The sequence below is a fragment of the Echinops telfairi genome, unplaced genomic scaffold, assembly GCF_000313985.2.
Source record: "Echinops telfairi isolate 266 unplaced genomic scaffold, ASM31398v2 ScPeMD7_7467;HRSCAF=8505_0, whole genome shotgun sequence".
Lineage (NCBI taxonomy): Eukaryota > Metazoa > Chordata > Mammalia > Afrosoricida > Tenrecidae > Echinops > Echinops telfairi.
The window spans coordinates 10,539,468-10,557,294 of record NW_022111367.1 but is presented as its reverse complement, the minus strand read 5'-3'; the positions used below and the strand labels follow the sequence as shown (position 1 = coordinate 10,557,294).

At 38.4% G+C, this 17,827-nt stretch overlaps 1 protein-coding gene across 1 annotated transcript in view; it reads right to left on the bottom strand.

Annotated features, from left to right (window-relative positions):
• The window catches only part of PCCA (propionyl-CoA carboxylase subunit alpha), a 427,069-nt gene that overhangs the window by 90,764 nt on the left and 318,478 nt on the right, over nt 1–17,827 (bottom strand). Inside the window, exon 20 of the mRNA XM_004704279.2 lies at nt 6,524–6,622. Within this exon, the coding sequence (XP_004704336.1) occupies nt 6,524–6,622 (99 nt within the window). The remainder of the gene's footprint in view (nt 1–6,523; nt 6,623–17,827) is intronic.

Here is a 17,827-nt window from a genome sequence, read left to right as displayed (position 1 = left end):
AAAAGCAAATGTACACAGTGTGGTACAGAAATCTGAAGTTCTATCATTTTTTCCTGCTGTTTTCAGCGAAGAGTCGATGGACAGTGGCTGGGTGGCACGGTTCACCTTCAGAAACCTGCCTGAAAGGGGATGGCCACTAACCGACAGACAAGGGTGATAAAAACATGCACTGAAAAAAACAGAGACAGTTTTCTCATCTTTATGGTTCTCACAGTATACACAAGAGTACTCAAAAACGGTGTCAGATTTCATCATAAACCTTTCTCAAGCCCAGCCTGGTTACTTATTTACACAGCCAGCACCCTAGTTCAGGATTCAGAACACAATGGGTGAAGCCATATCATTTTTTCCTAAGGGCATGACTTCACTACTTTACCATGTAAAGCCTTACCGAATCCTATACTATGAGGACACATCACCCTACTGAACCAGCATTTTGACGTAGATGACGTTCTCGGTAAAAAGGGGCCAATGGCTCTCTCATCACCTAGTGACAAGCACAGACGCTTCCCATTTGCAATCGGTTCCTCGGCCCTATTTGCTCACACTTGCCTTCCGTGACTTCCTGATGTGAAAGTTTCCCACTCAACCTCCCATTCGAAGAACATGCTTTTCCGAGGGGTTGCTGAAATGCATACCCTTTTCCAACTTTTTCAGTAACTAAGGATTAAGAAGATTTATAAAGGACAAGTGAAAGAGAGTGGCTGGGGAGAGCATATGGAAACAAATAAGGTTACAGAGTTTCATATTAAGGAAAAAGTTGTCTTTTTGTTTACAATTAGTTGAGAAACCTTCCCAGAAGCAAGTCTTCTAAAGGACTTGGTAGCTGGGATGAAGAAAGGGTGGCAAGCGTGTTTCAGTGTCACTGCCCTCCTAGGACAGGGGAGAACCATCCCTGTGCGTTTCCAAGCCGCTAACTCTTCAGGGAGCAGAAAGCCAAGGCGTTCTCCCCCTTGTAGTTAATTGCCATCAAATAGCTTCCAACTCATGGCCACCCGTGTGTGCAGAATAGCACGGCCCACTCCACAGGGCCTTCAGATCAGCAGGCTGCCTTCTGAGACACCTCTGGTTGGGTTGGAATCACCACTCTAACCACACAGGTAGCTGAGTGCTTAACTTAAGGTGACCAGACATCCCGCTTTTGCCGGGACAGTCCCAATTTTTGGCGTTTTTTAAAAGTCCAGATTTTTGGAAAGAACGCACAACAAGCTAGGGAACGGTCTATTTGGTCCATATAGACCAAATTTTAAATCAAGAACCCCCACCCCCCGCCCCAGTCAATGGTGTCCCTCTTTAAATCTGGTCACCTTAGCTTAACTGAGTGGGAAAAAAGAGAGTGATAAGTTAGGAAGATGAAGAAAATCGGAACTATTCAACATACAATAAAGGCACAATTTGATTTTTAAGTAACAAAATAAAACAGAAGCAAAACTCACACAAAAATCAATCCCTGGTGAATTAAAGATTTAAATGTTGTTGTTTTTAAGAACCACGCCTTAAAACCTTTTGAAGACACATTTCACATCCACAAGGGTGACTAGAATTAAAAAGTCAGAGGACAAGTGTCGGCAATAGTATGTAGGAAGCCAGGAACAGAACCCGCACACACTGGTAGGAACCACAAATGGTCCAAGTGCTTTGGAAAACAGTGTGGCAGTTCTCATCGGTTAGAAAAGAGTAGCAATAGGACACAACAACCCCACTCCTAGGAATAAAAACCAAGTTCACTGCCATTGAGTCAATTCTGACTGAGAGTGATCCAATAGGGCAGAGCAGAACTGCCCCTTGGGGTTTCTGAGGCTATACATCTCTGTGGAAGCAGGAAGTCTCATCTTTTTTCCAAGGAGTGGCTAGTGGGCTCGAACTGCTGACTTTGTGATCAGCAGCCCCAAAGGTAACCCACTATGCCACCAGGGCTCCTTCTCCTAGGCATACACCCAAGAAAAATGAAAACATAAGTCTACATGGAAACTTGTACATGAATGTTCACAGCAGGACTATTCTTCACAATAGGAGAAGGTGGAGATAACTCACATGTCTATCAGTGGATGACTGGATCAGCAAAATGTGGTATTAGACTAAGGTGACCAGACATCCCCCTTTTGGCGGGACAGTCCCGATTTTTAACAATCTGTCCATCATCCCACGGCATTTTTAAAAAGTCTCGATTTTTAGAAAGAATGCACGACAAGCTAGGGTATATGGTTTTCGGCTGCCATGTGGCTATTTCACCAGGATATGAGTTTTATCAATGGTGTCCTGCTTTACCAATGTTACAATCTGGTCACCTTATTTAGACACACCAAAAACCCATCTCACTGCCATTGAGTCGATCCTGACTCATAGCCTCCTTATAGGGCAGAACTGCCCTGTGGGTTTCCAAGACTGAACATCTTTACAAGAGTAAAAACCTTCATCCATCTCCCTTGGAGCACCTGGTGGGTTCGAACTGCTGACCATGTGGTTAGCATCCCAACCTGTAACCCACTATGCCATACCTAAAGTTTAAAATTGTGAGACGTTAAGCAATATATGTTAAGGAGTACTGGCTTTCAATTTCCATTAATGAAAAGTGGCATTACTTGAAGGTAGGGCTACACAGGCAATCGGGGCTGTCACTGGGTGGCACAGCTACAAATCCTTGAATTGACAAAAGTTGGATGATAGATTTACAAAACAACAGCCAAGGTGTTTCTGTTGAGGTTGCTTATTACAACGAAACACTTCGTGGACTTTGATTCCTTGATTTGAAAGCTTAGTATGTGGCGTCGTGGGACATTCCAGTTAGAACTAGCAGCCAATAACAGGTTTAGCGCTTTTGTTCTACCTCCTAGTTCATTAAGTAATGCCTCAGGTCTTAAAAGCTTGCAAGTCACCATCCAAGGCACAATTGGCCTATTCACCTGGAGCCACAGAGAAAGGAGGAGAGTGGGGAACAGCAGGAGGACATGGACTGTGGGGCTAATGGCACCCATGAACAAACTGCCTCCTTTGCTATGAGACCAAACGAACTGGGTGGTGGTCTGCTACCGCTGCTGAACATTTTGATAAGAGATTCTATAGAAGAATCCTGGTCAAAGAGGGCAAATGCAGAACAGGATTTCAAGTTCCTATGGACTCCAGACTGCCTGGAGCCATGGAGACTAGATGAATTCCTGAAACAATTGCCCTGAGATCATTAAAATAGCCCTGGAAGTTTTCTTAAAACCAAACAGTAAAAAACAAACAATAGTCTAGCTTAACTAGGGGGGGAAAAGTCTGTCTTGCACATGAGGTCCTTTTAGGGACTCATCTTTTAAAATCTAGATACATGGGACCAAAAGGACAACAGCAGTGAGTTTATAGTAATGGGGGAAAAACTCAAAGAATGTAATCAGTGTCACTGAACTGCACCTATAAAACTATGGAACTGATTTGTGCATCGCTTTGTATAAATGAAACAACAAAAATGAGTGTTTTTTTTAACAAAAACTCAAGCAATACATTGGTTAGAGCTTTACTCAATATCCCCCAAAAGTAGCAAGTATCTCGAAAAAATGTTCTTCCTCCTCAATGCTGTTAATACTGTCCAGGAAAAATATTAATCTCCATTACTCTAGTAGCTAGCTCCCCAACATGTCTCTGCCTCCAATCTCATTCTTCTGTGGCCTACTCTCCACAGTGCAACAGAGAGGAAGGATCTTTCTGCATTACAAGTCTGCTCACATCATCATTACCTTACTTGAACCCTTACCAGGGATACCCTTACCGTGACCTTGTGGATAGCAGCCCAATGTGTCAGCCCTCTGTTACCAAGGCCACCAAAACATGAATAGGAGTGACATTATTCTTTCAAGAAATCAGACAGGGAAAACCGGGAAGTACAATAGCACAGTGGTTAAAGGGTTCATATGGCTGCTCAGTACCTCGCTAGCTTTGTAATCCTAAGGATGTGACTGAGCTTATCTTGGTGTTACATTATGTTTGAGATCATGGATTCTAGAGCAAGATGGCTTGATTCAACATCTCCTTTGCTTCCTACTTACCATCAAGGAGTTGTGATGTCTAAATGGGTAAACAGACATATTCTGCAAAGGAAGCTCTAAGTATGTGTAACTCTACACTTATGTCCGACCTGATTTTTCTTTGACAGAGCAGCCTTAGCACTTTTCTACCACTTTCTATTAGTGGACAATATTATAGTTTCCTTTCTCTGACCAGTTTCCCTCTTACACGTGTTCTGGCTTTCAAGGTCTTACTGTGATCGTTATTAATTTCACTGGGAGTGGGTAACATTAAGGAGACAAAAAGACATGCTAATGCTCATAAAAAGCAAAGAAAATTCTCATACCCTGGTAAAGAAACTGTTCACCTTTTTAAAGATAAATGACTTTATTTTCAGCATGCCATCTATATTGCTGAGTTTATTTCTCCTCATTAGAAAGCACTTACTGTAAAGCAATGACTTCTTCCACTGAGTCAAGGGATATGCCTTGGAAAATCCATTTATTCTAAATAAATTAGTACCTTCTTTTAGCAAAAAAGATGATGAGATTCAAGAGGAATTTCCTGAACATTATACCTGTGCTAAGAAAAATATTTCTGGGGTGTATTTGAAATACAGAGTATGTGCTAATGTCACTGTTAATTCCATATGTAAAAGTATTATTAAGATAACTAAGGGGCATTGAAAAGGATGCTAAAAATATCACAAAGTAAAATTTTACATAATAAGACCTTTTTTTTTCTTTCTCACCAGAGAGGTCATCTTATGTGTCCCCTGGTCAAAACCCATGAATGTCTCAACAATAGCAAATTCAGTGAAGAGTACAGTTTATTACTATAAACAAGTATAGCAAAGACATATTTTCAAAGACAGAATAATTCTATTCACTGCCAGCGAGGGAATTCTGACTCATAGTGACCTTACAGGGCAGAGTAGTAGTGCCCCATGGGGTTTCCCAGACTACACATCTTGAGTGGCATGGGCTGACACATCTAGCTCCCACATTGTGACTGCTAAGTTCAACCCACTGACTTTTGAGTTAGTTACCAAGAATCTAGTTATTAGAGTACCTGATATAATAATAACAACAACAATATGAAAAATAAATTAGCAATATGAATAATCAATAAGTAATATGAAACTATACAGGGATTTTTCTTTTCTGGGTCTCAAAGGGCTGTACCTACATAATTTATATATATATATAAAATGAAGATGGGACACTTGAAATACAACAGTGACTAAGACTATGAGAAAAGATATACTGGGGACTATCACAAAACTAATGTGAAAATACAGAGTTCATTACCGAGAGTTAAAGGTTTCTTAAGCCCCTTGAGATAACATACCAATTTAATCAGACTTGAAAATCAGTTTACTCAAATTTTTACTGGGAGATTCTGGAATTTTCTGCCTCAAACTCTAAAACAGAGGTCTATGAATCCGATAAAGAGTAGCGTTTTTTTTTTGGGGTGTGTGTGTGTGTGTGTGTGTGGTGGTATTTATTTATTTATTTTTAAAAATCGTTTTATTAGGGGCTCATATGACTCTTATCACAATCCATACATACATCCATTGCGTAAAGCACATTTGTACATTCATTGCCCTCATCATTCTCAAAACATTTGCTCTCCACTTAAGCTCCCGGTCTTAGGTCCTCATTTTCCCCTTCCTCCCCGCTCCCCCTTCCCTCAAGAACCCTTGATAATTTATAAATTATTATTTTGTCATATCTTGCCCTGTCCAACGTCTCCCTTCACCCACTTTTCTGTTGTCCATCCCCCAGGGAGAGGTCACATATAGACCTTTTCATCGGTTCCCTCTTTCCAACCCACAAAGGGTAGTTTTTAATCTGTGATTCTCTTATTTTCTCTAGGTTCTCAAAGCCAATACTGTTAAAATAAAAAGCCCTAGTGGATATTAATGCTGTGGGACGCTGAGATCCTCACTGGCATGTGATAGCCACATAGTCCATGGGCTTTTTGTTTAATTTTTATCCTGACATCCTAAACCCCAGCTATGAGCTGACACCCTGGCCATTGCTTTCCACTTTAAAATTAAAGTCCCTGCTTCTAAACAACCTCTACCAACTCTGGATTTCGAGGCATCTCCTCAATTGAAGAAATTTTATATTGGGTGAAACATCAATGTGTCAACCTGCATGACAGGTGTCTTTGCTGACCTAAATTCCTCCACAAGTACACAGCAAAGGCAGGTGAGACTAAAAACTCAAAGCTTACTATGCCACAGAAAACTGCTAATTGTCCAATGATTGTAGAAAATCAAGCAGCATGCCTTATTTACCAATATTATACATTAAACTTCCTGGATTGCCTGAAAAAAGAAAAACTTATTTCCCCAGACTCAGAGAATGTAAGATTCTCTAAGATAGAAAAATGTTTTCCTCTATAAAAAGTATACATTGAACAAGATACAGCTCTGCCCCACAATATTTGTCAGTCGTAAGCACCTTGGACTTGGGACGGGTTTGGAAGTTCATGCAAACCATCCTAATAAGGCAAACATCTGAACACTTACCTGAATAGTCCTCTGAGTGCCGTCAACACTGACAGACAGTAAGGGTGAAGCCAGGTTCCAGGCACTGGTCACATTTAGTTTCGACCCATCAACTTCCACCTGTTGTGATACCAAATAAAACTGTTACCACAAAGAAAGACAGCAAATGGATCTCAAGTTCATTGCTGCAGACAAAGCAGCAGCCATTTTAAACAGATGGCTCCCAAACAACCTGTCATGTTTACTGCTCCCGCCAGGAAAGACAGGGTCCAGCAACAGAGGCTTCTGAGCCATCTCTGGGGAGAGGTGAGAGACCTGTGAACAGCTGCCTCTGGGAACCGAGGTTTCAAGGAGCTTTCAGTAAGTAACAAACAGCCTTCTAACTCTGAGCCTATCTGGACATGCTGCCTTTACTGCAATTAGACAAGCACGGCATATAAATTCTGGTGACATCCTGCAACCCACACAACAGGGCTTGCTTATCACGTCCTCTCCAAGGACCAAAGAAGAACTTTCTCTGTGTTCATTTTAATGATGGACTCTGCACTGCTATCTTAATGAACAGAAAGCTTTCATTAAGCAAAATTCTTTAGTCTTGATGATAGAAAGTCTGTTCAAACTTTGAAAAGTTCTGTCATATTTCTGTCCGTCATAAATGACTAATCTCATGAAGTCATCAACCATGGAAAAACCACAATAATTTAAAGCGAAGATATTCTTTTTAAAAAAAAAACCCTTAGCGTTCAAATAAATAATAGAAAATTAAAAGAAAAGAACATAGAGGCAACAAGTAGAATAAAGGTTCCCTGAGGGTAAGCGTCGGGGAGGGTAAAGGGACCTGCTATCAAGATGTTACAGAAGAAAGATATGTTTTGAAATGAATTGTGGTAGCAATTGCACTTCTTGATGTGATTGGAATTATATATCTCTGCTAGCTCCCAATAAACTGGTTTTGAATAAAAACAATAAAAAATTAAAATAAAAAATTTAAGCTAATTAAAAATAATAAAAAGTTATACAGATTACTGCTTTATAGTCACTCTGAGAGGCAAGAAAAAAATGACATTATTATTTAATTCTACAATAGACAACCTGACAAAAGGATACTTAAAAGTTTGTTCAAACTTTTAAACAATGAAATTCCTAATAATTCAACCATTATCATTCAATTCTTACAAAACACATTAATCTATTAAAACAAAATATAGGGGGAAAAATTCCCTGCCATCAAGTTGATTCTAACTAACAGCTACCCAATGGGACAAGACAGAACTGTCCCAGTGGGTTTCCAAGACTGTAACTCTTTACAAGAGTGTAAAGGCTCAGCTCTTTCCCCACAGAGCAGCTGGTGGATTTGAACTGCAGACCCTGTGGTTAGCAGCCCAATACTGAACTACTTTACCAGAGTTCCTAAAACAAGATATATAGACTTATAATGGTTAGAAGCGTGTGTGTATTTGAACACATATTAATTTATGTGTATATATTTTACTCTATAGTATGACCCAAAGTTTGGAAACAAAGATGGATATTGGCTATGCAGTAAATATCAGCAGGACATATATTATGTATTCACTCTTATTTCTACATTTCCAGATTCCCTATATACATGGCAATTATTTAATAATTAACCAGTAAATTGCTAGAGATAAACTTGGCCTCATGGTGAGTCTATGTGTGTCAGAAGAGAACAGGGTTTCCAATGGCTGATTTGGGGAAGCAAATTGCCAACCCTTACTTCTGAGATACCTCTGGGTGGGCTCAACACCACCCCACTCCCACTAAAAACAAAAATCAATCTGATAGCTGACTGAGTGAACTGCTTGCATCACCCAGGGACTGAGTTCAGTTATAAGGAAGAAGACTGGAACCACATTGACTTGGATCTCATTTGACATTGTAGATTACTAAATTGACTGAGCTAGAATTAATTATTTCACCTCTCTTACCTTCAGTATCAAACTATATAAAGGTTAAAAAAATCTGTTAGGCTGCTGTTAAGATCAAGTAAGCTAGCATATGAAAATCTCTAATAATATTCTTATCATCATAGATCTTAAATAGTTTTCTACTTTCTTCCTTTCTCTAGTGATTGTATTAACCTTAACAGTTGTAAAATAAGAGCAAGTAGTTATAAAAAAAGATCAATTTATGAGGTAATATACCCACATAAATTATTTACTATTGAAACACTAGACAGTAAATATCTAAGAAACAGAAAGACAACACTTTTAATTATGGCAGTATAAATATACTTTAAAATGACCATCCCCAAATTAAATATTCCTATATGCTAAAAAATAGTCCCTATAGAAACTCACAATATTAACTCTGAAGTTGAGCAGATTGAGGTTTGAAAATTGCTTTTAAATTAAAAGGTTAAAAAAATTAAAAAGCTCAATGAACAGCTTTTAATGTTTTGTTCTGTTTATTAACAGATAATCATTCAAGCTTATAATGATATAATTAAAAATTTTTTTAAATCATTTTATTGGGGGCTTGTACAACTCTTATCATAATCCATACATCCATCCATTGTGTTGAGCACATTTGTGCATTTGTTGCCATCATCATTCTCAAAACATATGCCTTCTACTTGAGTCCATGGTATCAGCTCCTCATATTTTCCCCTCCCTCCACCATCTCCCTTCACCCACTTTTCTGTTGTCCGTTCTGCAGGGAGGGGGTTATATGTAGATCCTTTTAATCGGTTCCCCCTTTCTACCCTACCTTCCCTCCAACCTCTAGTATCACCACTCTCAACACTGGTCCTATAGGGCTCATCTGTCCTGGATTCCCTGTGTTTCCAATTCCTATCTATACCAGTGTTCATCCTCTAGTCTAGCCGGATTTGTAAGGTAGAATTGGGATCATGACAGTAGGGGGGTGGTAATCATTTAAGAACTAGAGAAAAGTTGTGTGTTGCATCGTTGCTACATTGCACACTGACTGGTTCATCTCTTCCCCATGACCCTTCTGTAAGGAGATATCCAGTTGCCTACTGATGGGCTTTGGATCCTCACTCCGCACTCCCCCTCATTCACAATGATATGATTTTTTTTGTTCTTTGATACCTGATCCCTTCGACACCTTGTGATCACACAGGCTGGTGTGCTTCTTCCATGTGGGCTTTGTTGCTTCTCTGCTACATAGCTGCTTGTTTATCTTCAAGCCTTTAAGACCCCAGACACTATATATTTTTATAGTTGGGCACCATCAGTTATTTTCACCACATTTGCTTATGCACTGGCTTTGTCTTCAGCGATTGTGTTGGTTAGGTAAGCTTCATGGAATGCCAATTTGATAGAACAAAGTATTCTTGCATTGAGGGAGTACTTGAGTGGAGGCCCAATGTCCATCTGCTATCTTAATACCAAACCTATAAATACATGCATGTAGATCTATTTTCCCATCATTATATATAAATATATTTACATATGTATATGGTACATGCCTGTATTTAGACCTTTATAAATGCCCTTTGCCTCCTAGTTCTTTCCTCTATTTCTTTTTACTTTCCTCTTGTCCCACTATCATGTTCAGCCTTCATTTGGGTTTCAGTAATTCCTCTGTTACATTGCCCTCGATCAAGCCCCCTCCTTGCCACCGATTTTGGGTCACTTGTTGTTCCCTTGTCCCTGGGATTGTTAACACCACTTCCTTTCCCCCACCTCTCCCTCTCCCACGTCCCCCGGAACCATCGGTCCCGTTGTTTTCTCCTCCAGATTGTTTATCAATAATTTAAAATTTATACTCGACATTTAAATCAACAGGAATGACAAAATGAAAGCTATAATTGCCATCTATCCCACATAAGAGGAGAAACTTATAAAGAGTCTAATGATAACAGAGAAGGAACCAAACTTGTAAAACCTAAGATAATTCAATCTCATTAAATAAAGTTCATGTAAATTTGCTACATTCACTTCTCCATATAGATGCTCTATTTCTAGTTTACAATTTTATTTATACACTATCTGTTCTCAGGGTAGATTCAAATTCTCCTCGGAAGGAATTGAGAAATGAATAAATTTAAATTTTAAAAAATCAAAGTTCTCTTTTAAACATGTCAGGACATGATGATGAGATAAATCATCATGCCCACCAGGATGGCAGATGTTGCTGAGGATGGACACAGGCTAGAACCCTCATACTCCATGGGCTGGAATGCACAGCCTCCAGGGGAAGCGGAGAATATACCATGTGACCCAGCCATTCCACTCCCAGGTACATCCCCAAGAGAGAGAAAAACTGTACATAGAAACGTGTATGTGAATGTTTAGAGCAGCATTAGCCATCATCTCTGTAACGGTGAACACAAGCCAAATATCCATCAACTGATAAAACGTGGTATAGCCAAACAACAGAAAATTATTTGGCCATAAAAAGGAAGGAAACAAAGATATATGCTATAACAAGAATAAACCTTCAGAACATATTTAACTAAAAGAAGTCAGACAGAGGATGACATGTTTTGTTATATGATTATCACTTGTTAGACCAGTGGTTTTCAACCTGTGGGTCGCGACCCCTTTGGGGGTCGAATGACCCTTTCACAGGGGCCACCCGATTCATAACAGTAGCAAAATTACAGTGAGGAAGTAGTAACAACAATAATTTTATGGTTGAGGGGTCACCACAACATGAGGAACCGTACTAATGGGTCACGGCATTAGGAAGGTTGAGAACACTGCGTTCTGCGATCATTATATGATTCTATTCATGTAAAAGTCCAGGGTGAGCACATCTACAGAGGCCAAAAGTAGGTCAGTAGATGCCTAGCGCTGCGGAGCATGGGGGCTTGGAGGCTTACAACCAAGATAAAGGCATTATTTATTTATTTATTTATTTATTATTTTTCTATTTTTAATTTTTGAGTAATAAAAATGTTCTAAAATTTACTGTGGTGATTACTATACAACTCAGTGAATATATTAAAAAGTACTAAATTGTTCATTTTAAATGGGTGAACTGTATCTTATCTGAACTATGTTGCAATAAAACTGGTTTAAAAAAAGAAGTAATAGATGTAAATAGAAGAATAAAAATTTACCTTTTCACAATGGTTGCTTATGTTTTATAAGGCAAATCTTTTTTTAATGTAATATTCATGACTTAAAAATGCTAAAGCAGTGTGAATAGATAGGGCTTCCATTGCAAGACTAGATTTGTTCTATGATGCCTCCCTGGATTTATGAATATAAATAATATTAAATCTCATTATAGAATTATGAGATTATACTAACTCACTAAAAACAACTTTATCTCTTCCATTGAACATTTTAGCCCTTTCAGTCTGTTTCTAAACTCTAGTTCATGGTCAGTAATAATGTTTACATTATTCTTTGAGCAATGTTTTCATTAATTTTTAAATCTACGGGGAAACATGTAAATTGAATATTGAAACATAGTAATAAAAAATGCAAGTTTTGTGATAGACCAAAAAAAGCTTAAAGACAGCAAACATTCTCTTTAATGAAATACACACACAAACCAGTAATCAATGAAAATCAAATGACAAAATATTCTTTTATGATGGGATTAAAGAACAGAATTGTATGTAAATGTATCTATTACACAATGAATTATGTAAGATATGTCAATAAAACTGTTATAAAAATAATAAATTCACCTCTTCAAAAATGAATGGCACTTTTCTTTTTTAAGTAGTACTTTTGGTCGGAGAAATTAAAGAAGACCTAAATAAATGAAGAAATAGATTCCTATGTATATGAATCAGAAATATTATTATTAAGATGTACAGTCTCTCCAAAATTGATCTATATAGTCTATGTAATGAAAATCAAAAGCACAGCAGGCTTTTGGTGATGAAATTAAGAAGCTTGCCCTAAAATGTACATGGAAGAGCACAGAATGTAGAAGAACCAGACCATTTGTTTAAAACGTTAATCTGGAGACCCCGCACTGCCTGACTTCAAGACTTCGCATAAAGCTACAGTGATCACAACACTGGTCTAAGAATAGACGTGTATAACAATGGACCAAAATAGACTGTTCTGAAAGATTCCGAAGTATATGTGTTCACTTGGTTTTTTTAAATGCCAAGGTAATTTACTGGAGAAAGAATAATCATGTCAATAAATGGCAATGAAACAATTGACAAGCCATTTTAAAAAGTAAAATAAAGTTTGACTTTTATGTCACTTAACATTAAAATCAATGGCAAATGATTATAACTATTAAGTTTCTAAAAAATAATAAGAATCAAGAAAATCTTTGTGACTTTGGCTACAGCAGAGATTCTTAAGCAGGCCACAAAAAGTACATATCCTTAAAAAAAAAGGTACACATCTTACAAGAAAAAAATCAGACTTCATAAAAACCTCTGCTACTTGAAAGATACTATTTAAAAGATGAAAAATAAAAACAAGTCACAGATTGGGGTACTTGCAAAATGTGTATCTGATAAAGAACTTGTGTCCAGAATATACAGAGAAATCTTACACGCCAATTTCTAAAAGTGGCAAACGATCTGAACAGATACTTCATTAAAGAAGACGGCTCAGCCCATAACAAAAGGTTCCAAATCACTTCTCGATAAGAAAAGGGCATTTCAAATTAAAGTGAGGTAGCACCACACACCTATTTGCATGGCTAAAATTAAAAGGAGTGATAATACTGCCTGCTGACAAGGATAGAGCTTTCGTAAACTATTGAAAGGAATGCTTCAGTAAACCCCTAATAAGTGAAAGGATCTGTCCACACACACACCACCTGTCTATGAATGTTAAACCGCAGCTTGTTTATAATACACATAGCAAAAATGTTTAGCACCAAACGGAAAACAATTCAAATGTCTGATAAACTGATAGTAGACATTAAACAAATCATGACATTTCCTTACAATGGAAAATGAATCAGCCATTAGCATCTACAAGCAGTACCCTAGATGAAAGAAGTCCCAGACATGAATATATAGGGCATGGCTTCATTCAAAAGGGCTTAGCATAGCAGTAGTTACTAGGGGCTACTGGTGAAAACCGGAAAAGAACGACAACAAAACTCCCGTGTCATCAATTCAATTCTGACTCATAGCAACCCTTTTTAGGGTATCCATCTGTAAATGTTGTGGAGCAGACGGCTTCATCTTTCTGTGAGGAGAAACGGGTGGATTTGAGCTGCTGACATTGTGGTTAACTACCCAGTGCCTAATCCACAGTGGTTCTAGGGCTCCTCGGGGGTGAAGCGGGAGAGATTTGATGCATAAAAGGTAAAAAGAAAGTTTTGGGGGGGCTAATACAAATTTCTGAATATTTTGGTGATGGCTGTTGGGTTTTTGGGGGTTTGTTTGTTTGTTTGTTTGTTTGAAGCCAGCTCTGACTCACAGTGACTCTGTACAACAGAAGAAAACACTGCAGGGTCCCAATCTCTTGACTGTTGCTTCCATGAGCACTGATTGTGGAACCAAGCAAGGTGAAATCCTTGCAACTTCAGTCTCTTCTCCATTTATCACGACGGTACCTCGCGGTCCAATTGTAAGGATTTGGGATTTGTTTACAATGAGTTGTCATCCATACAGAAGGCTGCAGTCCTTGATCTTCAACAGCAAGTGCGTCAAGTTCTCCTCGCTTGCATCAAGCAAGGTTGTGCCATCTGCACATTGCAGGTTGCTAATAAGCCTTCCTCCAAACTTGATGCCAAATTCTTCTTCATATAATCCTGCTTCTCTGATTATTTACTCAGTATACAGATTGAATAAGTATGATGAAAAGACACAATGCTGGCATGTACCTTTCTTGGTTTTAAACCAAACAGTATTCTCTTCTTCTGTTCACAAAACTGCCTCAGGGACAGATTATACAGAAGCAGGGTGAAGGGTTCTGGAATTCCCATTCATCTCAAAGTTACCCATAGTTTGTTATGGTCCACACAGCTGAATGTCTTTGTATAGTCAATAAAACACAAGTATTTCTGGTATTTTCTGCCTTGGGCCAAGATCCATCTGAAAGAAAGGGCATATGAAATTCCATCTGGAGAAGTCCATGTCAATGTCTCCAAATGGATTATACATAAATCAAATTGATGACATCTGTGGGAAGGCATGATGGAGAAGTTCAATATCAGCAACTAAAACCAGGCTCAGGGTTGACTGTGGAACAGATTTATCAATTGCTCATCTGTGTGTTTTAGTTGAAACTGAAGAAAATTAAAACAAGGCCATGAAACCCAAAATACAGCCTTGAGTCGATTCCACTCGAACTTTAAGAACATCTCAGGAAAAGATTTGACTCATTGAACACTAATGAAAGAAGACCTGGTGAACTTTGAAATTACATCAAGAACATTATACATAAAGAAAATAAGTCATTCAAAATATAGAAAAGAAAAAAAAGCCCCCAATCAAATGATTTAAATTTTAAAATATATATATAGAAAAGAAATTTCAAAATCAAAGTGGATTTCAAAAGATACTTGTTCTTAATTGTAAAGTAGCTGAGGCACATGGAAGAAATCAAAAGCTGAACAGGAAATTTCAAAGGGCAGCTCAAAAAGACAAATTAAAGTATTACAATGAAATGTGAAAAGAGCTAGAGTTAGAAAACCAAAAGGGAAGAACATGCTCAGCATATCTGAAACTGAAAGAACTGAAGAAAAAATGCAAGCCTTGAGTTGCAATATTAACAGATTCTAGGGGCAAAAAATTGAACAATGCAGGAAGCAACAAAAGAAATGGAAAAAACACAGAGGGAGTATACCAAAAAGAACTAGTCAATACTCAACCATTTCAAGAGGAACCATATGATCAAGAACCAATGTTACTAAAGGAAGAAGTCTAAGCTACACAGAAGGCATTAGCAAAAAAAAAAAAAAAAAAGGCTCTGGGAATGGATAGAATATCAATTAAAATGTTACAACAAAACTGATGAAGCACTAGAAGTACTCACTCATCTAGGCCACGAAATTTGGGAGATAGCTACCCAGCCAACTGACTGGAAGAGATTTATATTTGTAATTATTCCAAAGAAAGGTGACCCAATAGAATTTGCAAATTACTGGACAATATCATTGGTTTCACAGGCAAGTAAAGTTTTGCTAAAGGTCCTTCAGCAGTGGTTGCAGCACCACTTTGACAGGGAGCTACAGAAATTCAGGTCAGACTCAGAAGAGGAAATCTATCAGACAGTGTACTTCAAAAGGGTATGTTTTTGAGTAACAGATATGTGGGTGAAGGGAGACAATGGATGGTGTAAGATATGAAATAACAACAATCTGTAATTGATCAAGAATTCACAAGGGTGGGAGAGTAGGGGCGGGAGGAGAAGAACGAGGAGCTGATACCAAGGGCTCAAGCAGAAAGAAAATGTTTGGGAAATGTTGATGGCAACATATGTACACGTGTGCTTAATACATTGAATGATGGACTGTCATAGATTTGTAAGAGCCCGCCCCAATGAAATGATTAACAAAAAAGGGTATATTTTACTGCATATATCACATATACCCGAGCATAAGCCGAGTTTTTAGCACATTTTTAATGCAGTTTTTGTGGTAAAATTAGGTGTCTCGGCTGATATTCGGGTCAGCTTATACTCGAGTATATGAGGTAAATGAAACCTCAATAAATGTGACTTTAGCAAAATAAAGACAAAGGGATAAAATATTCCAAACATTGCTAACAGGACTTTTGAACCACTTTTTAATTTCCCTTCCCATAAAAAGTAACTGACTGCTATCCCTAGGATGTGTGGAGGTAGACGTAAACCTAGGGAGAAGGAAGGAAAGAAAATTTCTTATGGGCAGAAAGAAAAAAACAAGATTCAAGGCCCTTCTAGGTCCCTGTGGATTGTAAGAAGGAAAGTCAGAGAAGATGAAGAAATCAGTGACCGGGATCCTCACTATTTCCTCTTCCATTTTATCCTTGGGAACAGGGTTTGGGGATTGGCAGTGAGGAGAGATGGTTGAAAAGATTCTGACAGGTATCACGTAATTTCAAATATTTGGCTATAGTTCTATTTCCAGGTCAGAGCCTAGGGAGGCTGCAGGCTTCTTGTAAAGCAGAGTACTTAGGTCTTGGCATTCCCAAGGTGGTGAGAAGGCATCACATGCATCAGAAGATAAGGTGAGAAATTTGACACACTACATTATCTGAAAGAAACCGTTTAAATGAAAAGAGGCCAAGATCCTGTATGTTCAAAACATGGTCTTCCTACTTTTCCTATGAATAGTAGAGAACACTATGAAGAAGATTATGTGTGACACCTTATTTAAATAACTACATTTTCCTGGTACACCTGACAAGTATCATGCACAAATGTGTAACTTCACTATATAACTGAAGTAAGGAAGCAATTAAAACTTAAAATCATGTTTATGAGACATATCTGTAAATTTTAAAGAAGTGAAGGGAACAGGCTTGAAGTCATCATAGTCCTTCTCTGACCTCAAACAGTACATTGATGTAGAAAATACCTACAATTATTGACTCATGCTATCAGTAAGGGAAAGAAATGCAGGTAGAATGGAGTCATAGGAGAGGAAGGAGATAGCCCCTGACCGCCAGCTTAGCGCCACAGGACGCCAAGGTGAGGGAAAACTGAAGCATTCTTGCCAGGTAGGATTCTTTTACCTTCTTCTTTAGCCAAAGGTGACTGAAAAAAAGATGTAGAGTTGAGGATGTAGCAGAGAGCCTGCATCCAGAAACGCCCTGCTTTTTAAGGTGTTTAAGTTTTTTAAGGCTAAACAACTGAGTGTTTAAGGTGTTTAGCTTTTTAAGGCTAAACAACTGAGGAAAATGAGTTCACGGCCAAAGGAAGTAACAGATTTGTCAGAGGGTGTTCAGGTAAACTTGCTCATGTTTACAACGAATCTTACTCCCTCAGAACCCAAGTGATCCTGGAACTTCGGATACAATATACCAGAATGACTGACGGAGACACAGGAAGAATTCAGATAAATGATTCTCCAACATCAACTTCAGGAAATGATAATAGATAGATAAAATTTTTTAAGTCAATGGTAGGAAACATGATCCCTCTTTAAAAAAAGGAAAAAAAAAAAGCTCAAAGAAGAAAAACAAAGATTCAAAGAAAGATTATGCAATAGCAGCAGGAATTAGAAAGCTGGTTGATAGAACTCAGAAAAAAATTGAGAAAAACCATTAGGTGGGGGGAGTGCGGAGTGGAGATCCAAAGCCCATTAGTAGGCCACTGGAGATCCCCTTGCAGAGGGGTCTCGGGCAGGAGACGAGCCAGGGTGCGATGTAACAACGATGAGAAATACAACCTTACTCTAGTTCCTAAATGTTTCCTCCCCGCTCCCACTACCATGACTCGAATTCGACCTTGCAAGTCTGGCTAGACCAGA